Source organism: Asterias rubens, chromosome 1 (genome assembly GCF_902459465.1).
Source record: "Asterias rubens chromosome 1, eAstRub1.3, whole genome shotgun sequence".
Classification (NCBI taxonomy): Eukaryota; Metazoa; Echinodermata; class Asteroidea; order Forcipulatida; family Asteriidae; genus Asterias; species Asterias rubens.
Genome location: NC_047062.1, coordinates 9275230 through 9301711, shown reverse-complemented (window position 1 = coordinate 9301711; position 26482 = coordinate 9275230). Strand labels below are relative to the sequence as shown.

General features: G+C 38.6%; 2 protein-coding genes across 3 annotated transcripts; one reads left to right on the top strand and one right to left on the bottom strand.

Annotated features, from left to right (window-relative positions):
- Nucleotides 1–9830, bottom strand: LOC117295025 (organic solute transporter subunit alpha-like). The gene is made up of 8 exons (XM_033777590.1): nucleotides 9562–9830; nucleotides 8515–8634; nucleotides 5469–5629; nucleotides 4719–4792; nucleotides 4048–4209; nucleotides 2592–2703; nucleotides 1444–1696; nucleotides 1–307 (listed from the first exon to the last, which is right to left on the bottom strand). Exons 2-8 carry the CDS (start codon nucleotides 8579–8581, stop codon nucleotides 12–14), a joined length of 1125 nt encoding a protein of 374 aa, XP_033633481.1. The 5' UTR covers nucleotides 8582–8634; nucleotides 9562–9830; the 3' UTR covers nucleotides 1–11.
- LOC117295034 (cysteine synthase 1-like) lies at nucleotides 9294–26482 on the top strand. Of its 2 annotated transcripts, none has more exons than XM_033777611.1 (11): nucleotides 9294–9359; nucleotides 18266–18303; nucleotides 19511–19647; nucleotides 20086–20136; nucleotides 21120–21283; nucleotides 21594–21708; nucleotides 22247–22300; nucleotides 23260–23480; nucleotides 24400–24474; nucleotides 25782–25887; nucleotides 26131–26482. In XM_033777611.1, the coding sequence occupies exons 1-11, from the start codon at nucleotides 9333–9335 to the stop codon at nucleotides 26175–26177; spliced, it is 1035 nt and encodes a 344-aa protein (XP_033633502.1). In that variant the 5' UTR covers nucleotides 9294–9332; the 3' UTR covers nucleotides 26178–26482. The 2 variants fall into 2 exon arrangements, with proteins under 2 accessions (XP_033633502.1, XP_033633492.1); XM_033777601.1 differs by lacking the exon at nucleotides 9294–9359 and adding an exon at nucleotides 16748–16822.

The window sequence follows — 26482 nt, the reverse complement described above, 5'->3', positions numbered from 1 at the left end:
GTGTCATACATCTACACTTCACTGGCAGTCTTGTGGTTCAGCTCATTCATCTCCTTTTCTTTGATAAGTCCATTGTTATTACGACTGGAATCACTTTCATTCTCCGGTGGTGTCTTCTGCATTTCGGTGCCTTTCTGTCCTTCTGTTTCCATAGTAACGACAGAATACTGCCCAAACATGGCCAGTCGTCCACCGACGGGGGCGCTCTCGTCTACGATGTCCATGTTTCCGAAGCGACCTCGGAAGTACATTCGGCTGAGCACGCCAAAGAACAGCATCTCCACTACGACCAGCATGTCGCCAATATCTGAAATAAAAAGGAAGGGGATAAAGTATGGCTTTGAGACCGAAACAAACGAGCCTTTTAGTCGGCTTCGTTCTGTTCATACTGTTCAAATTCCATTTGCCGAAACATGACATCTTTATTTCCCGGAGTCTTATGCTCCGTAGAACTTAGATACTTGTGCAAATAAAAAGCGTAAGGAAGGTTAACAATATTCTTAAATGCAAGCTAAATATTCACAAGAAAATCATAAAGCTGTATTGAATAATGATTAAAGACACTGGACACTATTGGTAATAGTCAAAGATCAGTCTTCTCACTTGCTGTATCTCAACTTATGCACAAATAACAAACTAGTGAAAATTTGAGCTCAATCGGTCGTCGAAGTTGCGAGATAATAATGAAAGAAAATTCACTCTTGTCAAACGAAGTTGTGTGCTTTTAGATGCCAGATTTCGAGACCTCAAGTTCTAATTCTGAGGTCTCGAAATGCGTGAAAAATTACTTCCTTCTCGAAAACTACGTAACTCCAGAAGGAGCCGTTTCTCACAATGTTTTATACTACCAACCTCTCCCAATTACTCGTCACCAAGTAAAGCTTATGCTAAAAAATATGTTGAGTATAAATAACAATAGGTCCACTGCCTTTAATACTCTTGCTGTCTTCTCTTTGAATTTTGTCAACTAGTTTTGAATTTTCTAATTCCTCCGTCCAGTTTAAAAGTGTTTTGTATTTCATTCCAGTTTGGTCCAAGTGTCCAGGTTCGATACATTTTGCCACCCGCCACCCCCCATGACTTATATAGACATTTCAGTGGAAGGGAGGGGCAGAGGCAAATAGATGTGCTTATTTTGGGATGACAAGAGAGGGTTTCTAAGAGGGGGGGGGGGGGGGGGGGGGGTTCCACCCCAACTCATTTCCCATATCCCATAAAGTGTGCAAGTTCAATACCTTTTCCAAATTCTCCCCAGTGGCGTGACTTAGACATTTCATTTGGAATGGGGCTAGCGATGGCAAAGGAATAACCGAGGGTTCCGGGCAGCTTTCACCACTTCCCCTGCCCCTGCCCCGGCCCACGTCAGTACTGGATTTAAACAACTGACACCCTTATAAAATATAAACATTTTATATTATCCTACATCATCATCGATGAACTTACAGTTTGCCCTTGAGTCTGAATTGAAGGGAGGTACACACGGTATGACACCGATATCAGCGAGTACTGCCAGGACAAGGTTCTGCGTGCTGATGAGGATCAGCACCATCTGCACTATGAAAAACTTGGGTTTGATGCGGTAAGATTTGAGGGGTTCCAGCGAGGCAGTCAGGAAGAGGATGATACCGTAGAGTGCGAATAGACCAGAGGTAATTGAGATGGTGGTCAGGTAGATGTATGGCTCGTTCAAGGCGATCTATAAAAAGGAAAGGATTGGAATAGTGATGTTTGTATATTACTTGGCAATAGTAATTGACACATATTCATTTTGGTTTTACCCATATACACCGATGTATCACTGTACATTTTGTACTTTCCCGAGTTCTGTGTCACAATAACTCGGTTGGGATTCAAACCCACGACCTATGCAATTCTAGAGCAGTGTCTTACTAACTAGACCACTGAGATTGTCCGGTAGCTAGAGGCAGTTTGGATCCTATGTTATAGCAGCGGGTATCGCAACGATTTAATAGATGTTAAATTTGCATCAGGATAACCAATATTTATTTTGGTTTTACCCATATACACCGATGTACGTGAGCAATATAGTACTTTCCCTAGGTGTGCGTAAAACAAACCATGCATATTACTTGGGTGGGATTGGAACCCACGACCTGTGCAACTGTAGAGCAGTGTCTTACCGATAAGTGACTCTAAAGGGAACCAGACACATGACACTACACCGTGGCACCAGCCAAACTATATTCCACTCGCAATACCTACACAAGGATGATATTGTTGGAGGCCTAAAACTATCTAAGTTATTACAACCTATATGTACTATAATATATCTAAAAAATTACACCGTTTGTCGACCACATTTGAGTTTTCGACACTAAAATACATATGTATTTGTGTTGTCATCGATCCTCTCTGCACCAAGTCCGCAGAGGGCGCTATTCAAAAGCAAAACGTTTGTCATCCACATTTTTTTTTAGATGCAAAGGAAAAACAGTAAAAGCATTAACAATTTTGTTTTATTTGTTTGTTTATAGTTGCCATGGAAAAGATTTCAAGGAGACTCTGACATACCAAGGATAATGGTTAAAAACCTCAAAATTGACTCGGGGGCTAATCCAGTTGGGTCTTACCTCCCCGTGTTTGTATTTCCCATCAGTCCATAACACCAAGGAGATGAAAAAGGTCAAAGGTCGTACGAAGGCCACCTGCATCACTAGCCGTCTCAGTCTACGGAGATTCTTCCTGTTGGATGTTATGCGATAGAGAGATGCAAATTGAGACAAATGAAGTAAATCAGTGTGCCATAATGAGCTTCCGTATAGCATACCATGACTCATACTAATTGCTATGACGCTCAGCTTGCACCCAGCTTCATGATGTTTGAAGCTTTGCACTCCTCTTCTGAAGACGAGCAGAGTATACTGTTCGAAACGTCGAGACCACAGAAGCTCCTTTCAGAGCCAACACTCCCTCAAAAGAGATTTACACGTGGTTGTACCCGCAATCCTACTATATATGTTTATATTTATAGTTACTCATACTGTCATGTTCGTTTATAAATCACGAATCCTTATATTTTCCTCGGGTTCCCATCATATGCGTGTTGATCCCCTCTGGGAATTTTTTTCTTTCACTGAAGCACCCCAGTGAAATTTGTATCACTATATTGCAGTACAAAAACGTTGTTCGTTGTTTCTATAAAGTAACAAAAACGTAGCGGAATATGTTCTGTTTGTCGGTCTTTAAATTAAACGTGAAGTAAAAAGACACAGGGGAAATTTTAAAAAGGGAATCAATATGGGTTGAAGAGGTTTTCAACTAGTGGTTTAAGCCCAACGAGGCCTGGTTCTTGATAATTTTACCGATACGAAGTAAATTGAAAACCGATTCAACACACTTCGATTCCCATTCATAAATACCTTTTCGGTCGAAAAACATCAACACGTTTTGGTCAAAAAGTAAAATAAATGCAAACATTATAATTTGTCAATGATTTCTTTCAACACAACACCCCTGCAGCTATGAAATGGGAAGGCCCTTGGCCCGATCGGGTAAACAACGTCATATATGATGTGCGCGTCGCGCGTGTCGCGTGATGTGGCACAACTGTCCCTGCCGTTGTTCTCGACCAATAGGAATGAAGAAACTGTCTTATAATCACAGATGCAAGCTCGCGTGTCACGCCCATGTTTCAACACTTTTTACTGGTCATAACCAAAGGTTTATACACACCCACGTGACGCGCTCTCCATCAATAGGAAAAGCGAAACTGTCTGAGGTATTTATGACTAAGGCTTGATAGGCCAATGGTAGAGCGCCGGAAAGTTAACCCGTTGGTCGTTGGTTAAAATGAACCAATTTGTCGTTTTTCAACCCAAATTAAGCTAAATAAAATAAAAGTACCCGGCTGGGTAATAAATTGGCCGGGACTACTACTTTTAATTTAATTGATCGAGGAGGCGTCTCGTTATAAACTTCACTACCGCAAAGTAAGTTCTTTATTTGTCCAGTCGTTTCTACTATAAATATCAGAATAGGTGAAACAAAATTGCAAGCCATATAATTGATAACATAATGTGTTCTTACGCTGTGATGGTGATCTTGGGTAAGCAGCAGGGGCAGCAACAGGTTAGAGGAGGGCCAGCCAGTGATAGTTTCTGATCTTTCAGTTTCTCCACCACAGCGTGTTTGCCTCCGTAGTAATCGATGATGAGCATGAGGAATTGGAACAGAGCAACTGAGAAATACCTGAGTAAAACAAAGATATCATGGTGTGATTAGCAGACTTTGCGTGCATTTTGAAGAACTTATTCTCCTCACTAGTTTGTCAGACAAAATGTTAAAGAGGGGCTAAATGATTGGATTTTTACAAAAATTGCATTTTAATAAACTCGTATAACTGTATTTACCCCAGAGATTTTGCTGGAGAGATAAAAGACGCCATGCCGAAAAATGACGCCATGCGTCTTTTTTCGACTACAGATCTCACGTGCCCAACAAGAAGTTGACCTATTACGGCAGTTCCTTTTCGTTATAAAATATATGTCCATCTGTCAATTTGAAATAATACTTTTAGTGTTAAAGGCGTCTGTTTTAGCCAACTACCACGGTATTCGGTTCCTGGATTCAAAACTGCACATGTTCAACAGGCTCGAACCAGGTTCAAGTTTTGATGTTCGAGATTATCTGATTCAACAAATACCAAGCAATGCGAGTCATTTAATTGCTCGACATGTGGTCCAACATGTTTTACTTACATCGATGCAAGAAGCGTATTAAGTAGATGTGCTGATGGAACGTACAAGGAAAACAGCGAGGTGACTGACATTACCTGCATAAGAATACACGAGGTCATGAAGGGTCAAAATAATGTATAAAGGTTCTGTGTCGTCTTGATCAATGCGATCATTTACTGCACGCCCCACCCCCGCCCTTTCCCGGAATATCAATGCCATGGAGAGTGCGTGCAAGAACTGTGTGGGGGTTTATAAATGATAGTTCCTTTTGCAAACACATCCCATTCAAAGGCACTTAACATTATTGGGAAATAATTGTTCGCATGAAATCTTACTCAACGAGCAATGGAGAGCTGTTGATAGTATTAAAGGTTGTGAGAAACGGCTCCCTCTGAAGTAACGTAGCTTTTTTGTCAGTCAAAAAAAAAAAGACTGAATACTTTCTACTTTTTAGGTATCTGAAAGCACAAAATTGTGTAACAAGTATGTTTTTATCTTTCATTATTCTCTTGCAACTTCGATGGCCAATTGAGTAACAAATTTCACAGATTTGTTACTCTTTGCATAATTATGTTGTGATACACCAAGTGAGAAGCTGGTCTTTGACAATTACCAAAGGTGTCAAGTGACTATAGGGCATTTTTCTTTCACAACCCGACTATCCGAGTGTATGCTAGATAGCAATTATTGGCTAATCTGGAGGCCGCATGTTCAAATCCCGCTCTCGCCAATATGTCTTTGTTCCACCCAAACACAATTCCAATAACTTACTGGATATATCCCCATCAGGACTGTGAGACGGACCCTTCGTCTACTGTTAGGGATCTTCTTGTTGACATTCATGACGGATTCTATAAAAAGGACCACGGTTAGAATCGACACTGCAGTCATGAAGAAGATGGCGACGATGGCCGCAGCGCTCTGGCCTATATCTACAGAAATAGAGCAATCAAGAATTGACGGAATCAAGAACAAAATCTAACATTAACAGAGTCTAGCAATCCTCCCACCAGAAGACAATCATACCATACCGTCTACCTCCACTGATCGAAACGTAGAGTTGTCAACATCATTTTTCTTGTTGAACCAACACTACTCAGAAAAGATTTTGTATTGCCGCAAACCTCACCAGGGCCAAATTTCATAGAGCTGCTTAACCTGAAAAATTGCTTGACCTATTTCTGCTATAGCAGAAATGAGCAGGATACCAGTTACAAAGTGAACATGCATCTGGCTGGTCATATTTAATTCTTATGAAAAGCCTAGCTTTGCTGTATTTTTTTTTATTTCGAGACCTCAGATTTAGAATTTGAGGTCTCAAAATCAAGCATCTGAAAGCACACAACTTCGTGTGACAAGGGTGTTTTGTTTTTCATTATTATCTCGCAACTTTGACGACCAATTGAGCTCATATTTTCACAGGTTTTCATTTTATGCATATGTTGAGATACACCAACTGTGAAGGCTTGTCTTTGACATTTACCAATAGTGTCCAGTGTCTTTAAAATTTAATCTACTGCTTGGATTCTCGACCAGTCTGACCCAATAGACCATTTTTCACTCTTTGTTGAGTCCTTCTTATTAATAGTGTATGCTGTTTGACAAAACAAAACATTGACCAGACTATTTGCCCTCCAAACCTCGATTTGGTTTACGCTGATTTAATTATGAGAAAAACAAAAAGGATGCTCTATGGATACGCCAATGGTTTTTGAAGTCCAGAGATAATCCAGATCCTTCAAAAGGTATAATTCTAGCCACGAATTGTTGCATTTGGAATGGGTCATTGAGAGCAAAGAAAGAGGACTTTCCCATACGAGGTAAGTCTTTGTCCCTGTGTGAGCAAAGTTCAATTCAAAACTGTTTTCAAAAAGGAAGGTTTTTGCAAGACAAATAGACTGAAGAAGGCAAGTGGAATATACAATTTAGTCGGTTGGGTGACAAAAGGATTATGGACTGTTTTCTTTGGGGAGTTAACCGCGGGAAGTACAAGTTGTATACAATTCGGTACCGTTAACTAAACAGTTCCAGTCAGTGTACATTGACACTACGGTTTCTGGCCCTTTTATCTTTGCTTAACGGATATGTAACATTGACATAAAATATCAAATTCAAGAAACCTCACAAGCTGATTTTGTTAAGCACCAGCTTATAGTTTCTCTTTTACAGAAACACTCTCTATTTTAAACCTTACATATTTATGTCAACTGAATTCAAATTCAGAGCAAGTATATTTGATAAACATGTTTGTCGTTCAACTATCAGTCAACTTTAACTCACTTTTATGTCTACCTGGAGGTCATGCACACAAAATAGATCCAGCCGTATCCAAAATGGCTGCTACGGCTATCGGCTGTTGCTAAGGTGGTATACTTCAACATAAACTGCGCCAATAAAGTATCTAAACACTTACAAATGGTCAGATTTATCGGAACCTGAAATAGTATACAAAATTGAATTGTTCGTTTCTATTCACCGTTAATTTCGGCACGTTTTGACACATCTTGTGTTGCGCTACGATGTTGTTTGGTGGATTTATAGACACTTGAGTGGCTTAAGGTCGAATTTCAAAAGTTGCAAAAGCCCCTATTCACCCCAATTCCAAAAGGGAACTCACATAAGCATCACACTCAGACAAAATCAAGACAAAAGACACAAACTCGTTTCGTTTACATGACCATGAAATTAATTGCCGTATCTTTAACTCTAAAACTGCTGTTATCCTGTCCTCCATTCTTGGTGTGTCCTCCATCACTGTCCTGAACGGCAAGGAGTCGTCTTCTCATACTCTCAATGAGACCTCTGATCTGTCCCTGGTCAATCCCCTGCCATTTCCTGATCAGGATGCGTCGCAAACCCCTCGAGAGTGGTGTCAGGCTTTATGGACTTGTTCACTTTCTTCTTCTGCTGCAGAAGTCACCCTCGGACGGCCACTCCTTGGCAGGTCGTCCACATTTCCCTGAGCTTGGTAGCGATTCCACCATTTACTGACCGTCGCTGGTGACGTTTGTACCTGATGAGCTGCAGCTCGCATCGACGTACCGGCTTCTATCAAACCAACGATCCGTCCTCTTTCCTGTTTGGTCGTTTGAACCATCTTTCCTGTTATCTTGAAACACCTTTCCCTATCTTACCATTGTTATATGCCTCCCATCTTTGACCCCTTTGCTTGGTTACTGACAATTATTGGTGAGTATGTTCATCGCAACCGATTTATCCAAAACGCGACCAAAAAAACACCATTTATAAAAGGCGAGCAAAAGAAACGCCGATCTTACTCGTCACAATGCAACGATTTAGCTTGAATAGGGGCTTTTGCAACTTTTGAAATTCGACCTTAAGCCACTCAAGTGCCCGTAAATCCACCAAACAACATCGTAGCGCAACACAAGATGTGTCAAAATGTGCAGAAATTAACGGTGACTCGAAATGAATAATTATTTTTTGGCATACTGTTTCAGGTTCCGATATATCTGACCATTTGTAAGTGTTTAGATACTTTATTGGCGTAGTTTATGATGAAGTGGAAGTCATAGCCAATGCAGTAGCCGCCAATTTGAACAAGGTTTTATATAGTCTTAAACCAATCAATATGTGGTAGTATTTTTTTAAATTTAATTCACTCAACATTTATTTCCATATTGGTGAAAAAGGGAGAATACAAAACAAATAGTTCAATATACCCCCATTATGCATTCATAAGTATAAAACTAAAAGTGTTACTTAGCGGCAATTGACGTCTAAGAAATGGTTCTGTTATTTGACTAATTTGCTTCGAATTCGGAGCAGGCTATGTATCCAGTGATTGCAATCTTACCTTTGAAAAGTTCATCCGAAGTTAGTTCCCCGGTTGGGCAATATTTAAAGGTAGTGTTCGATGCCATGACTGACTAATTTTCTTAATGTTTCTTAATGCAAGTTGTTACTCCTCCAAGCACTGAAAAAAAAATGAAAACAAAAATCATCTGTTACTGAAATGCTTTTGTTGTGCCTTTTGCTTTACGCTATTGGCTACAGCTGTTCGCATTCATGTTTGTAAATGGTTAATTGTTTGTTCTTTTTGCCATTGTTGTTGGTCATAAGCACGTCACATTAGGTTTGTACACAGTGTCATGAAATGAGATTTTACTTGACGAATACAGCAGCACGTACTATATATTTCATTTGGTAAGAGCTCCTTTATTTGTGAGTAAAGTTAAGTACATTATTCATCTCACAATGTTCATCAACTGCTTAGCAAACCGAGCAGAACACTAACAGACAAAACACGAACGTTTAACAGTAGCCTGATTTTGCTAAGCACGTTTGGTTGCACTTATTGGTGGCAGGGGTATTTTCACTTTTAGCCCAGCCTAGATGTAGATTCAGTAGCTGTATTGGCCGAGCGGCTATAGCAAGAGGATCAACTGAGTGTGGTTCGAATCCCGGTCGAGCCACGTTTGTCTTTGAACAAGATACAAATAGCCGCGTGTTAACAGTTGGTAAGCACACACAATGTACACGTTAACGAACAGAACATTCTTATCGTGGAAGACTGGCAGTTAGCCCCAGTGTTTGGCTTTATGCCTTCGTTTCAGGATAAACAAGAGACAAATCTTCATAATAATCCACAATTACTGCTATTACAGATTCCGAATGCTGCAAAACCGTTTGAAGATTATGGTAAGGTGTCAACATTGCTGGAATAAAATCTCAAATTGAAATCAATGCACTACTCATCCTTCTGAAATAATAAGCACAAATCATAAAGTTTTTTTGCTGTGTTTCCAGTCACATTTAGCTTTTATGAAGAAACGTTTGTTTCAAGCAAACTGAACACATTTTCGTATTCGTTGCAAAAATACACGCGTCCCTCCTCACTTACCATGCAATGGTGATTCCAGTTTTACTGTAATTTTCCCGAAATTCTTGTAGAAGTCCCTACGACTACAAGGCCTCTTCCCACGTAGAACCAGCCCACAAAATATATTATCTTTAATTATCGAACATACGGTCATACATTTTGATCCTACCGGAAAGCAAAGCACTGTTTTTCACCACTACTATCAAGTCATTTGTATTAAATGTCCGTCACTTTCAATGAACAACAATCTCATAACAAATTGTCCCACCTTCTGTTTGAGTTTCTCCCCGGTTTATCACCGCGTGTTTGAACACCTCATGTATAAAAATCTAATCGCCTCAATACACCACGACCTGGTAATTTATTCTACCTCAATGTGTGCTCTCAACACATAAAAATAACTCCATTCTGACTCAACCCATTGTGTCCGATGGTTAGCTCTTCTAGCAGCTGAACAAAAGACGGTCCTTGGACAACGTAATTACCAGTTGGAATTTTGGATAACCATTACTTTAATTTGACAGCAGAATCGTCAATACATTTGTATAGACGTGTGATGTTTACCCACAATAGTTTTAATTAGTAGATGATGACGTTTTAATCATGCACGACAGTTCCAAAACAAAACGGCACAGTTCTGTGCCGCTATTTTTAGACGGGACGCGATCGATGCTGCACAAAAGGATGCACTGTATCTAAACTAAAGAATACCTTCCTAAGCTGGAGCAATGTTTATGTGACTTGTCGAGTCTGGATTTATGACGTTACTTTTAACTAAAGAGTCGAGACACACTAACCCAGATCTATTTTTGTTGTTCGTTGTCTGGAAAATTCAGGATGTTATCGAACATCTTAACAGTCTGACTGCTTCCTCGATTTGGTAATACTTCCTGTGAACTCAACTTTGTCCCATAACTATATCAATCTGATTAACCTACAATATTTCTCATCCCATATGCTCATTTATTTTCGAACGTATTGAAAATTTGTTTGTGGATGACAGGAAAACAACTATCAATCAGCATGAACTAGATGTCATTTTCAAAACAACCGCCCAATTTGTGTTTTGACGAGAACTCGCCTGACGGCGTATAAATTGGAGAAGGTTCACCGTAACTACGCGGTCGTGAATACGTTGGTGTAGACTTGACTCAAGTTTCAATCCCGTGCAAGGTCCTTCCTTTGCCACGTTGCATGTGTGTGTTAGGGACTTCACACGAGAAAGGGACTTGAATCAATGAGTCTAGTGTGGGTATCAAATCGTTGGCACCGAAAACTTTGTTTGAATTGATCTCGGTATTTTGATTTAAAATATTAGTTGCTGAGGGTCTGTAGTTTTTGAGAAATTAGTTACTAAAACAATGTAAAGAAAATACGTTTTTACATGCTAAAATAATTTTCGTCTCATGATCACTGAGACGAAAAATATTGTGCTCGTTCCTAATCTGTAACATTGATCTCTTCTTGTGACTTCACACATCTGCAGCGTCCTCACTGACACTTATGAGTAAATTTTGGAAAGAAAGCAACAATTACCCAATGAAAAAAAATGCGACTGTCAGCTAAAACGGACTCTTGTGAAGATCCTGGATCTGTCCCTTTATCTTGATTGTCTTTCTATTTACAAATTGTGTATACCTTCTAGAGGCCATTCTAACAAGTTGCCAATAAAAGGGCAATTATGGCCCTCTTATCGCACAACAGATAATAAAAGGTGTCATTACAGTAGTTAAATCAACAATTTCTGGTAATAATGACCAATCACAGGGCCACTTGCTCCCTAAACAGACACACCTTATAGCTTCAGGTAAAACCGTGTTAGGCCTAAGAGTTATCGCGTTTATGTTATAGGTTTATGCAAACACCCATCACGTACATCGTAAAACTGAGCTGTGAAGATGCATATCAGGAAGGCTGACTTGTGATTTTGCTAAATTTGATAAGAAATGGGAAAGAAACCCGTAACCATGGAATGAAACAATTGTACATCAATCATCACTTTGATAAGTTTTCACCCCAAATCATTTGAATCGTTTCTAAGATTTGTGCTTGTTGGTGACCGTTCTTGAATGCTGAGCCAGAGATGCAGTTAGTACCCGCTGTCATTCACTAAAAACGCCGTGGATGGATTCAACGTTTTTATGCAAATACCCCGACAATATATGAAGCTGAAACATCCACATGTAACTTTTATTGTATTTTTTTTTTATAAATGCCGCCTAAAAATAATTATTACATTGACAAAAATAATTCATGACCCTTAATCTGCGCTACAAAAACTAGTGTTTAAAGGCAGAGGACAATATACTCAAAATAATTATTAGCATAAAACCTTACTTGGTGACGAGTAATGGGGAGAGGTTGGTAGTATAAAACATGGTGAGAAACGGCTCCTTCTGAAGTGGAGTAGCTTTCGAGAAAGAAGTAATTTTCCACGAATTTGATTTCGAGACCTCAAGCATCTGAAAGCATACAACTTCGTGTGACAAGAGTGTTTTTTCTTTCATTATTATCGCGCAACTTCAATGACCGATTGAGCTCAAATTTTCACAGGTTTGTTATTTTATGCATAATATGTTGAGATACACCAAGTGAGAAGACTGGTCTTTGACAGTTACCAATAGTGTCCATTGTCTTTAAATAGTGACACCATGGGTATTTTCACGTGTAGACAGGGCTTATCCAATACAAAATAACATCCTAATGGTGTTAATATAACACAGCGTAATGTGTTATATAATTGGCAGTAATTAATTAATGCTATTTTAACACATGTGACAACACCCGTGGTGTCAATTTTAACACCTCCTTTTTTGCAGTACAAGTTGTAACAGAAACCCTGCTACTGTCTTGTCGATAGGGTTTGCAATACACTGTGATCGCGGATACTTAAGATGTCATGGCCAAGTTAAAAGTGCGCGATTTTGTTTTCTAATTTCTCAATGTTAGTGTTTTATACCAAAGGGCACATGTACAATAAGGGTAAATTTTAACTTTGTAGTTTACTGTTATCTGCTTCTTACGATGATAGGGGGCATAGTGTCCATGGCACCAGTAGAAGACATTCCAAAATGAATACATTGTAAGCGTTAACATTTAATTGTAAAATCAAAGAAAATTGGGATGTAGGCCTAAAACTAATAATAATTGTGGATGAAGAAAGTGAAGTTATTTTGACCATTGACAAAGTCGAGTTGGAGCAAAAAGTCGACTTCCCATTAAATTTGTGATTCAATAACCGAAGCAAATATACTAATTTTAACAGATTTCCTTAATTTTAAGTTAATTTTGTTGTGGATGACATTGATAGCTAGTTTATGCATGTGCAAGATGGACATAATCGCATCAAAATAATGCGACAATGCTCATATCTATATCAGATTTTAGAAGTAGCATTTATGTTAGAAAAACACAAAAAATGTTGAACTAATCGTATAAAAGAAAGTTTTCACAAGTTTACATTACCACTTCGGAATCTTTCCAGTAGTAGCAGCAACAAGTAGCAGATTCTCGGTGATGATAAACAACTAAGCTCCTGAGTATTTATAACAAATAATGCACAGGATGTACTCACCAAGTCCCGCTCTTGCCAGCTTCCTGTGGGTCACTACTCTGTCCACGTTACCCGAGACCTTGCCCAGACTGCACTGTGACACTTCACACTATAGTCCAGTGCTCTTCGTTTTTATATAGCCACACCCATGTCCAGTTTTCAAGCCCTGGACCAATCTATGAAGTCACGGGTGACAGCTAAGCTGCAGCCGTAAAAAGATGCACAAATCAGATCTTGGGACCTGTAGTGCTGTTCCTTTACCCTGGCTTATGATAAGAAGCCACTGTTCAAACATGGAGGTAGAAACCACATGGCTCAAAGAAGGAGTTGTTGTTGAGGTTGTTGCAAGGCTCGGGCTTATCATATAAAAAACCGCGAAGAATTTGATTGAAGAAACGCAAACTTTTAACATTGTAGTATAACGGGAAATCTCACTCCAAATATTTCGTAAAAAGGGATTTGTCCACACGCTTTGCCGAAGATGATTTGGTGTAGAATAATGGTTAAATATTGTTAGAGAAAAACACAAATTCAACCAACCGGCTCATACATTTTTAAGAAACTTTGGATTTACAAGAGAATTTTTTCCTCAGTTAAATACAGTTCTCTATAAGAACAAACTCTACCTGGCAAGTAGATACACACATGGTGTTACCGCAAACCAAATATATAAATAACACTCTTTTGTGATTTTTAATTGTTTATTTATTTGTTTTGATTACACATCAAGTAGAAAAACTAGTGCCAACAACATGATTCATAGGAAACAAGAAGAAATGTTCAGCTTTAGATGTGGGAGGAAAATCCCAATTGGGGAAAAGCCCACGTAATCATGTCAGTACTGAAAACCCAAATCTACATGCAGGGCTCCGGTCTGAGGTTGGATTCGAACCGGGGTCCAAAGAGCATGAAAGGCAGGGAAATTAAATTAGCCACCCAAAACTAAATACAACACAGAGACACTAACTGTTGACATGACAGAAACCAGAACAGTCAATCAAATCAATGTATGGAACAAGCTGGTGCTTAAAGGCAGTGGACACTATTGGTAATAAGTCACAATAATTATTAGTATAAAACCTTACTTGGTGATGAGTAATGGGGAGCTGTTGATAGTATAAAATGGTGTGAAAATTGGCTCCCTCTGAAATGATGTAGTTTTCGAGAAGGAAGTAATTTTCCACGAATTTGATTTCGAGACCTCAGATTTAGAATTTGAGGTCACGAAATCAAGCATCTGAATGCACACAACTTAGTGTGACAAGGGTGTTTTTCTTTCATTATTACCTCGCAACTTCGACTACCAATTGAGCTCAAATTTTCACATGTTTGTTATTTTATGCAAATGTTGATAAGTGAGGAGACTGGTCTTTGACAATTACCAATAGTGTCCATTGTCTTTAAAACCCGAAGTCGAATCCAATGTAAACCAAAATGTGTTTTGTTTCTACCACACAGCCAGCTACCCCGTATTTAACAAAAATCAATAACTCGAAAGAGGAATGTGTAACATTGTATTATCCAGTTTGAAACAGTTTTTCCCCCTTTTTCTAATAAAGCAACATTATCTAGCAATTTTTCTGTACTATTGACACATATTCTTACTAAATTCCAATGCGTTGGAACTGGGAAAGAATGTAGAGCTGTAAAATGCCGCGCTGTTAACGACTTTATCGCCCTAATGGGATCTTAATTGCTACTCATAAAACATCTGTTGACAAGAAGCAAGGTGTTAACAAGTCGTTAACAAGTCATTTACAAGTCATTTACACCCATTAATGAGATAATGGCTTCTATAAAATGTGACAAACGTTACACCTTTATTGTTTGGTCAAATAAATCAAAGCGTTGGTCTATAATAAATCAATGTACTTAACAGCAACCCCACTATAATGTTTATTTTCATGCAGTAGAGTAACATTCCACCACCTGCCACCTGAGCACACCCATGTCCTTACTAGCCGCCTGCTTGACTAAACAATATAATTTGAAAAACTGTATAATGCACCTGTATAGAGTCGGCATAATAGGCCTACATAGCATGAAATATTGTTTTGGTCTTGGAGTATGAAAGTGAAACTCCGTTTTGCACAAATTTGCCCTTTTATTATTATCACAACAAAAAAAGTCCAAATAAATTAGCCTACATCAGATGGGTAAATGTTTGAAAGACGAGGTTGCGTCCAAATTAATGGCTTCGGCAGAGTGGAAACGCCCATATGCGGTCCTTCCGAAAATGGGACAATTAATTTTCTAGACCTGCTTAGTAGCACTTAAAGTAGATGTGAGCATAAAAGACGCATGCTTACCAGAATAAGGCTACCAGCTAAGATAACATGTCACAGTTCAATGTCGGACTAGTATCCTGGAAGGCTCATTATCTTCAGTTAAGCAGAACATTGAACATTAAGCAATGTTTGATGCTTATTTTAAGTATTCGAAAAAGAAATTACTTTTTTACAAAATTAAAATCCATTTATAGTCATATGACTCGACTTCCCTTTTGATTGAAAATATTTTAAATGAAATTAATCAACTTCACGACTTCACATTTTCGTTCAAGCAGGTCTTTCAATTGGGCCCTATAGCGCAAAAGGACACATTGCTGACATTCGTGCAATCTCCTTGCATTTGACGTCAGTCTCCCCAAAAGACGCTCTATAGGTCGCGTTCAAATTGGTGGCTTTTGCAGACATTTAAGGATCTTTCGGAGTCGTAGCCACTGTGTGGGCAGCTGGAACAAACAAGTCATAATATTCTTTGTCGTCGTTGAAGCCAACAGCCACGGCCGTAGTGAAGCCCTTTGGGGGGGGGGGGGGGGGGGTGCAGATGATTGGGCCCGAGCGGAACACTCAAACTATTCATTAGTGTGCGTCAACTTTGCGTGTGACCTCAGCGTACCGTACTACCAGCAAGGAAAGCGCCCCCTATGTTTTTTCAACGCGCAATCGTGGCTCAGTGAGTGCAGTCTCCCATATATGGGGTTTTGCGCATAACATTTTACAATGATTTAGTTCAGGATATTGAAATAGCAGGTCCGGTTGATTTTTTCCCAGATGTGGCAGATGAAAAACCAATTGGTCAGTGAGAGCATGGAGGTGGTGAGAGCTCTAACAGGGGTGACTTGTTCATTGGTTTTTGCTGTATTTAAAAACAATTATATTTCTAGAGTGAAACACTTATTTCGACTTTTTTGTTATTAGACAAAAAGTCAGTCAATGTGGACAGTGCATGGTGTCGTACATAAAGTACCAAAATCCGTTTAAAGGGAAGGTAGGTTTGGTACTCACTCTTAAAATTGGGGGCAATTAAATTGACCCTTTGCAAACATAAAATGTAGGCCTAGCCAGCAAGAATTGACCAAAAAAAATTGAAAATGGAGGTGCGAAGAGTCAGTCCAAATCCAGTGCAGGGGGGGTCAATACTATATAGGCCTTCGGGTAACAAACAATAATATTTTAAAGGAAATCCGAAGAAAACATAAAGCAGCTTCACCCGTTTTATCGTTAAATATTTTTCCCTTCAAATAAATAGTTGTTTTAATTTAAAACAAAGAACGAAAGGGGCGTGTATAGGTTTGCGTCGGGAGCAAAGTTCACACTCGCTCCAAGAACTTGATTTGTAAAGCGCGCCCTCTCTTGTTGCATATTCAAGATGGCGGCGCCCGTACGGAAGATTGTCTGCAAACACTCTCCGCATTTTAGGCAATTTTACAGAACAATATGGAAGGTAATTATTACTTTTCGGAAGAAGAAAGCCGAAACAGTTGTGTCCTTGTAGAGATAATATATACTGTTGGCCAAATTGTAAACCATAGCGTTATCTAGATGCACAAAGCATTTTGTAAAACTTAAAAGGCCGTGGTCAGCACTCAGTGACCTAGAGTGAGTGTTTACTCTGTTTGCTGATTTGGCCATGGAGGTTTGGCATCCTTCAATAGAAAAATGCCGAGTCATTGTCCATTGGTCTGATTGACATAAAAATGCTGAGTCATCGTTGTATCCAGACTATATCATGTCATGTATGATATGATTGCTATACCAATATTCTTTATCATATTTATGAAATTTAATAGTGACTGAGGAATACTAATAATTACCATAAACAATACATTTAATTTATGTTTATTTAAATCGAATTATATATAAGTAGTACTTTTTTAGTAGAAGGAAATGTGTTGGACCTACAAAAATGTACACTGCCACTGTAATTATTTAATATTTAGTCAGTTGTATTTAGTTCGTTTGTTTGTTTGTTTTTTGCTGGACATTACCAAAAGTAAGAGAAGCGTTTGGAACCAACAAGTGAACAACGCTTTTTTCACATTTTGGATTTCATTTTTAAAGTATACTTTTGTACACCCTTCTCTATTTTCTGCTTCCAAACCATTTGACATTAGTTTGACATACCCCTCAATCTTACAAACGGTAAGACCGGAGGGTTACAACACACCATGGGGTATGGGAAAACTTTGAAAATAAGTTTCTTTCTAGAATTTTGGGGGGAAAAGTGCAATGAAAAAAATACAAATTTTAGCTGAATGTCCCAAAGGGACATAACCAAGAAGAGAGCCAGAGAAACCATATATTTCTTGCCCTCACTTTCTACCTCCATCATGTCCATGGTTCCATGGCTTGCCTAAGTACACATGTTTCTGTGGCGAGCCCTGCGAGGTCTCAGACCCACACTTTGTAGATGAAAGAACTGTCAATAAGGTGCCGTGTACATCATTGCTGTACACCATGTGGAAATGAAGAAGCCTACAAACATTATTATTATTATTATTATTATTATTTTATTTGCCATATTAGTACAAAACAAAATACATTGACAATATACCCCGAGATGGGCAAGGGGCAACAAAAGCAAATACATACTATGATCCGTAGATCTGTTGCCCCACATCAGGGGTACACAATAAAATTAATATAGATTTAACATAATACAGTACACAAAGTAATAATAAAAGCAAATAATTATACAACCAATAGTAAATAATTAATATCTAATAATAAAAAAGAAATTAAAAATCTAATAAGAATACAAAATTAATTAAAAATAAATAAGTATTACAGTAAAAATAAAAAATAACAGATAAGGTAAGGATAAACATTAAAAGTCTAATCATTCATAATTTACTTGATTGACATTTATCTCTGGCTTTCTCTTTAGGACAGCATCCGAGGGGGCTTTGTAGGAATGGTTGGCAAGTAAGTTCACATTTCAATAGTTTGTTTGTTTGTTTGGTTTGCAGTAATGCCATGTATTTCTTTTTTTTCTCTAGGCCTATACCTTAAAGCCATTACACACTTTCGGTAATCAGTATTGTCCAAGTCCCACACTTCGTGTATCACAACTTATATATAAAATAACAAACCTGTGAAAATTTAGGCTCAATCGGTCATCGGAGTCGGGAGAAAATAACGGGAAAACCCACTCTTGTTTCCGCGCGTTTCGCCGTGTCATGACATGTGTTTAAAATAAATCCGTAATTCTCGCTATCAAGAATTGATATTGTTTTAATGTTTTCTCAAAAAGTAAAGCATGTCATGGAACAATATTTCAAGAGAAGTCTTTCACCATTACCTTCTGTAAACCCTGTAAATAAATTGTAAATCTGTGAACTTTTTTTTTAGGCTATGTACATCTTAGGTAATTGTTAAAGGCAGTGTATGGTAATTACTCAAAATCTTTATTACCATAAAACCTTACTTTAAACTAAGTAAAACATTGTGAGAAACGGCTCCCTCTGAAGTGACATAGTTTGGGAGAACAAAATAATTTTCCACAAATTTGATTTCGAGACCTCAGATTTAGAATTTGAGGTATCAAAATCAAGCATTATCAAAGCACACAACTTTGTGTGACAAGGGTGTTTTTCTTTCATTATTATCTTGCAACTTTGATGACCGATTGAGCTCAAATTTCGACAGGTTTGTTATTTTGTGTATATGTTGAGATACACCAAGTGAGAGTACTGGTCTTTGACAATTACCAATAGTGTCCAGAGTCTTTAAAGATCAGTATTCTGGTGGGAATCTGGCTTTATAAATAGGAACTGTCTATGGTTGGTAAAGACCAGTATTCTCACTTGGTGTATCACAACATGCATAAAATACGAAACCTTTGAAAGTTGCAAGAGAATAATGAAAGAAAAACACCCTTGTGCACAAATTTATGTGCTTTCAGATGCCTAAAAAAAGGCTTCAGGCCTTTAATGTTTGAGTGAGAAATTACGTCTTTCTCAAAAACCAAGTTACTTCAAAGGGAGCCGTTTCTCACAAAATTTTACACTATCAACAGCTCTCCATTGCTTGTTACCTAGTAAGTTTTTAACAATTATTTTGAGTAACCAATAGTGTCCACTGTCCAGGAACTTTGTTAATTTGTTTGAACGCCTTCAAATCAATTCATTAGGACACCCCTGATTCGTCTAGAGAGCTTGAGTAAAGAAACAGGGTGTGACATCACGGTCAAGGTGGAGTCCGCAAATGGAGGCGGTTCAGTCAAAGACAGAGCTGCAGCCTTCCTCATCAAAGATGCTCTTGAGAAAGGTAGGGTGACCTGAACATAGTAACTGATGTTTTAAACAGTATGTTTTTAAATAGTTACCATAGCTCATAGACCTTTTCGAAAATGCACATTACGCAAGCTCTAACTGTTGAATGAAGTGCAAGCTGGTCTTAAACGCTAGCTAGACCAGCATGCACCTCATTCCATGCCTAACACATGCGTTCCAAGTATTTGCGATAAGGTCTACTTACGGCAGAGACAATAGTGCAAAATCGATGCTTTGTGGCCAGATTGTGCGAGAATACTCCGTAGGAGGTTTCTGCACGGTACAGGAAGATGATGGTGATGATGATGATGATGATGATGATGACGAAAACACTTTACTCAATGTGTTTTTTTCTAAAGATTTTGTTATTTCATCTTATTTAAAGCCTGACCTTTAAACTAACTGTTGTCTTTTTATCGCCTTTAATTATCAGGTCAACTGAAGCCAGGAGGCACAGTAGTCGAAGGAACTGCAGGCAATACAGGTAAAGGTCTCACACAATTTATGCATGAATTATCTTTTTCAGTCAAGGGTCTTGATTGAGGACCATTGAGGTCTTCATTTGGGGACGATTAATTTCAAAATTTGAGTCAAAATTTACTCCAACTAGAATAGTTTGGGTTGTACGAACCCTAGGATCCAAAGTCACACAATAATTGAATACCTTTTCCTTCAAAGTCACATGATGCATCGATACGCAAAAACCAAAACGGTCGGTACAATCCAAAGACATTTCTGCGTCAGTCATAAGCTCAAAGTCAGTGCTGTTTTGATATTAGAATGCAGGAATTAACTTAACATTCTCTGTACATAAATGTGCAGACCATAATATGTAATTGGGGAAAACAAAACTTACTCGAAGGGTATCAAACCGTACAGTGGCATTCTACACCAATTTAAAGGAACACGTTGTCTTTGAAAAGCATTTGTATTCATTTGTTATAAAATGCATATGATTAGAAAGATGTTTTAAAAGTAGAATATAATGATCCACATAAGTATCACTCGAAATTGCGTGGTTTTCCTTTTACCTCGTCGACAAACACGGTCGGCCATTTATGGGAGTAAAAAATTTGACTCCCATGAATGTCCGACCGTGTTAGTCGACGAGGTAAAAGGAAACCTGTGCAATTTTGAGGCATGTTTGTGTGACATCTTTCTACCCAAATGCATTTTATAACAAACGGTTACATATGCTTTTCAAAGACCAACTTGACCGATCCAAGGCAACGTGTTCCTTTAAAGTGAGGGTGGCTATGTGTAATTTTTCCCCATTTTCTGGTGTCTTTATCTATTGAAAATTGAGTGGACTACTAACTGAATTTGACCTATCAGACCCTAACATAAGTGAACAAAACCTTCTTGCATCTTGTAAAATGTTATATGTCCACATCACATCACAGTATTGACTTTGTTGATTTAACTTTCCAAGATGTTGACTTCTTTATCTTGTCTCCTACGTAACAGGCATCGGCCTTGCTCATATATGCAACGCAATGGGCTTTAAGTGTGTTATTTTTATGCCTAATACCCAATCCCAAGAGAAGGTAGACTTGATGAGAGTACTTGGAGCTACCGTTTATCCTGTACCAGCCGTGGCATACACTGATCCAGATAACTACAATCATCAGGTAAGGCCTCTTCAAAGGAACACGTTGCCTTGGATCGGTCGAGTTGGTCTATCCTAGTTTCAGACGTTTTGGTCACCTATGACTCTATGACAAGCAAAAACTTCAAGAATTCTCGGTTAACACTCAGGGATAAACGTAACAAAAATTACAACAGTATAAGTACAAACCAAATTAATCTCCATAGCTTGAGGTGATTTGTGTGTTTTCATTTTGCTTATAACGAGTTTCTGTTAAGAAAGATGTTCATGTCTACAGGCTTTATGAAATCAGGGCCTGCCTTTACGGATAAATCACTGTGTCTACTTTACAGGCCAAGAGATACGCAGAGAGCCTGGAGAATGCAATCTGGACCAACCAGTTTGATAACACTGCAAACCTTAGGGCACATTACGAGACAACAGGGCCTGAGATATGGGATCAAACTGGTAAGCATACATTCGAAATATAATCAGCTTCTTACGGCTCCGCTTTTTACATCTTAGGAAGGAACCGGTAACTTGAAGTAAAATTTTAAGGTAAATTTTGTATGTGTAATGTTTAAAATGCGTGCGACGTATTTGTTCTTTTACTTTGTAGGTTTTGATTGTCTTGACCGCCTCAAGATAATGATTAATTTTGCTTTTTGGTTGTCCACATGCTTTTATCTGTATTTTCTATTTATATTGTTAGTTCTTTGTATGCCTGGAGGTTAATAAATAAATAAATATATAAACAAAGAAAAACTTACAAGAGCAGGATTTAAACCTGCTACCTCCGAAGTAATGCACTGGCGCTCTACCAACTGAGCTATCTCGTCCAAATAAAGTTGGCAAGTGCCAGGCAGAAGCCATTCAACCTGGTACTGCCATATAGTCAGGGATCACACCCGACTACATGAAAGATACAACCTGGGAAGCAGGAGAGAGATCACCTTTTATTTCTGCTGTAATGTCGTTATTCGTTCACAATGTTGTCTCGTTTCAGAGGGGAAAGTTGATGCCGTTGTTTTTTCAACTGGTACTGGTGGAACATTAGCTGGTAAGTTGAAGTATTGTGTTTGTGCAATGAGTTAGGTGATAAGATATTAAAGTACTGAGTATACAGTGCTCAAACACATCAGTGTTTATGGGTAAAACCTAAATGAATATTCTTTATCCCTGATGCAAATTTAACATCAAGGTTTGACGAAATTTGACGAGGTTTTAAACGGCAGTTTAAGAATGAGTCACTACTTTTTTATTCGCATTCATAAATGCCATTTTGGTTAAAATGCGTAATAAAGTAAGAAACTCTGTGAAACTTATCCGTTTTCCGGCGTGCTTGAGCTTTGAATGTGCGTGTGTTGCATTTTTTTGACTGAGATAGTTTTCAGATATGCTTCGTGCGCGTAGTCTTGGTGCAAGACGTTTCTCGTTTTCTTTTCACACACAGCGCGGCCAACTCACCGACAGCGCCCGCATCCATTGCCCGTAATGAGAAAAGTCTAGCGCGTAGTATCCAAAAACAACCAGTTATAAACAGAGCTCCAGCTGGTCATTATCAACCGTTTAAACACCCCCACGTGATGCGTTTTCCACCAATAGGAATAGCAAAACTGTCTGAGGTATTTATGAATCTGTATTTAAAGGGTTTTGTAAGGATAACAAACTTCCATTATTTAATTTTAGTATGAAAGCTTACTAATTATGAAGTTCACACTTGAACCATTTTTGTGTATGTGAAATATTTCCCTCTAGAATAAAGGTCATTTGGAGAAAGCCCAATAAAAAACATAAAAGCTAGTTTAGGTTCTTACAATCAAGATGAAGGACATTGTGTTTACCTGCCACATGCTTCTTCAACTATTTTCTTCCAACTCACACAACGGATTAAGCCCAAATTTTCTTAGGTTTGTTCTTTCGAAGACTTGCGACTAGTTTAGCTGTACCAGTCCTATATAAGACCTTAAACGCCCAGATACCAAAATCCAAAGTCTGATTTTTGTTTTCTTTCTCAAGGTGTTGGGAAATTTATGAAAGAAAAGAACCCCAACGTCAAAGTGGTCCTGGCTGACCCACAGGGTAGCGTACTCTTCAACCACGTCAAGCACGGCAAGCTAGAGAGGTCAGAGGGGTCATCCATCACAGAGGGCATAGGTCAGGGTCGGGTCACTGATAATTTCAGTGAAGCCCCAGTTGACGATGCAGTATGTGTACTGGACACGGATGCTGTACACATGGTGAGCTCTTTAGTTACTCAGTCAAAATTGAAAGTACCTTCTCTTAATACCTCCATTCAGTGCAAAGTTGTTGTTTCTCCAAAAATAGCACAAGTGTTATGCATGAGGTTGGATTTGGTAAAACAGCCCGGATGTACACACACAACGGGTACACACCGAGATACAGCATTTATGCACAGAGCATTTTCGTGCGAGTATAAGTTATTTAATGCAAATTTGGGCAAAAGATTTATCTTTTTGTGATTAACCAAGCAAGTCTTTCTTGCAATGATGTGAACACTTTGGGGGACCTTGGCTCTGAAATGTGAAGGAAACAACATCGTTCCCTTCAACCCTTCCATATGTTTGAACAAAACTTGTACAGTCTATCAGCAATGTTGTATGCCATATTGACCCGAGTCAACCAAAGTCATCCTCACTATAATCTTGGTTGTGCTATCTTGGGATGCGGTTATGTGTGTTATACAGTGAAGTGAACATTTTAGGTGATGCGGCATATACACGCTTGCCATAATTTTTACATGCAACTTGACTGCAAAATTTGTTGATGGTGGCTGACATTAACCTAATGTGATGTTGGTCAATATTTATTTATACTAGACAGCAGTATGAGCATAACTCCAATGATCATTTATGTGATTATTTGTAAACAGTGAAGTCACATGCAAGCAGTGGATTGTTATGCACATAACCTTTTTTTTTTAGCCTGTATTTTGAATCCCTGTTTGGACAACCTTATCATAATAGACCTTTTCGCAAATACCCAGTGCGCAAGTGCTAACTGTTGAAAGAGGTACATGCTGGTCTAGCTAGCGACCAAATTTGATACCCACCTCATTCCCACCTAAAGCCACTAAAGAGTATTTGTAATAAGGCCTATGATACATGTACTTGACGGACCTCAATTTGTTCTCAACAGACTTTCCGCTTGTTACATGAGGAAGGTTTCTTTGTCGGTGCTTCGTCTGGTCTGAATGTAGCTGGAGCAGTGCAGGTAGGTACAGAGAAATTAAATTTTAAAAAAATCCACGAGAGCCCGATACTTATAAGGCTGCTTAAGCAGAGCATATTGCTTAATGATTTTAACCTTAGCATTTGCTTTGTTGTCCCTTGTCTTTGTCTTTGTTTGTCCTACGTCCGTGTTACCGTAATAAATGTTGGTCTGTCCATAGGTTAGGGAACAAAAGCATCTCGCTTAACCTTATACAGTACGTAAATGTTGTCTTTAAATTGCTGTTTATTATTGAACTGTTGTGTACCTAATGAATCATATACCTCATACTATATTGCTTTTGTTATCTTCGACATAAATGTGCATAATGGTATTGTATGACAGCACTTAAAAAAAATTACTAAATGAATGAATGAGAGTGTGAAAAGGCACTTAGGATTTGTTCAGGTGTGGCGTTTGCTGACAAATTTCCTAAACTAACTTGAACAGTGGTGCAGTGGGCATTTGGAGCTCTGATGTCCGTCATAGTGATGTCTTCCTACAGTGGTCTGCTGACCAAACACCAGGCAAACCACCCAAGTACCAGTCAAAAATCTCTTTAAATGAAATATGGACTCATGACAAAGCTGGTGGACTCGGTTAGTGAATTCATTGGCAAACTGACTGGTCCTTCTAGCCAGTGATTGAAAAAGGGGCAACCGTGCCATGAGGAATGTGAAATCTGTGTTATATTCTAGCCATAGAGCTATATATATTGACTAGAGCGCTAACACCACCCCGTTATACACGCACTAAAGTTTTGAAGCCGTGTGGGCGCATCCATGTTTATGTACAAACCAATACAAAAGCTTAAAATTTTGTACGGCAATTATACGGCTATTTGCATGATAGTGCGTTTGTTCTTTTCTATGTGTCATCGAACCAAATAATTCAGCAAATGTGAACGCACAATCTGCTGATGATCGTACAAAACTGCAAGCGTCATGTGCGTCGTGTTTAAAAGGCGTGTATAATTTTTTTAGTACATCAATCAAGTCGAACTTACGGTTTTCATAGCGTAGATGTGCGCATGCCGATTTTAAAAATCGCGGCAATATGTGTTCTCTTAAAATTTAAATTGTTCCGTAGTCACGCAACACATCAAACATGTCTGCGCTCAGGGTGGCTTCAAAACGCGGAGCAAGTTAGCACTCTAGTCAATATATATAGCTCTATGATTCTAGCTGACAAAAACGGTTTATAAATTGATCATCAGAAAACTATGAGTAGGGAGGAGTTTGCCTCAAACCCTTGGCTCTTGGCTGAATTATTGAACCGTCTTTACAAAGGGTCGTTATTGCTCTGAACAGGTTGCTAAGATGATGGGCCCTGGTCATCTGATAACAACCTGCTTGTGTGACACTGGTCAGAAATACTATGCAAGACTCTTCAACAAGGAATGGTTGGCGAGTAAAGGTAAGTGACTTTCAACAATACATAGCACTGCTTTTGGACTATAATTGTTAAAGAAAAGTTAATTACTCATAACATTAATGACCTACAGCTAGAAATTAAGGCTAGTCCAAGTAAGGACGAGTAACTCAACCTAACTCGAGATAAGACTAGTCTTAACTCTTTGTGAAATCCACCCCTGTACCCCTCCCCACATAAACATACCCCCAAAAAGTAAATGTGTTCCTACGATTGTTTCTGTGCTAGGTCTCCTTGACTGTTTACCAGCTAAGTACCAGTCAACACTTCATTAACTCAGTGTGCTCAGCCTCAATGGTTCTCTGCAACTCCTATCATTTGGTTTCACTTTTTTTTGTTAAGTTGAAAATTATGTCATGTTTCCGAATTTGCAGCTGCACACAGCTCTGTGTCCACAATCTGTGGACATCCGGAAGTTCTGTACACTTGTAAAAAACCATATTCCTCGTCACAAAAAAAAGTATGTGTAAATCCACAAAGTGTTTCAAATTCCTACATTATGTGGATTTTTTTGTTCTCATGTCCTCGCTCCGTATAACACTTAAAGGCACTGAACACTATTGGTAATTACTCAAACAAA

Coding starts and splice junctions, on each gene's coding strand:
- LOC117295025 (XM_033777590.1), bottom strand. CDS start 8,581: ATGGCATCGAACACTACCTTTAAATATTGCCCAACCGGGGAACTAACT. Junction 2,704..4,047: donor CCCAAGATCACCATCACAGC/GTAAGAACACAT, acceptor AACATCCAACAG/GAAGAATCTCCGTAGACTGA. Junction 308..1,443: donor TTCAGACTCAAGGGCAAACT/GTAAGTTCATCG, acceptor TTTTTATTTCAG/ATATTGGCGACATGCTGGTC.
- LOC117295034 (XM_033777601.1), top strand. CDS start 16,748: ATGGCGGCGCCCGTACGGAAGATTGTCTGCAAACACTCTCCGCATTTT. Junction 19,648..20,085: donor CAAAGATGCTCTTGAGAAAG/GTAGGGTGACCT, acceptor TTTAATTATCAG/GTCAACTGAAGCCAGGAGGC. Junction 20,137..21,119: donor AGGAACTGCAGGCAATACAG/GTAAAGGTCTCA, acceptor CCTACGTAACAG/GCATCGGCCTTGCTCATATA.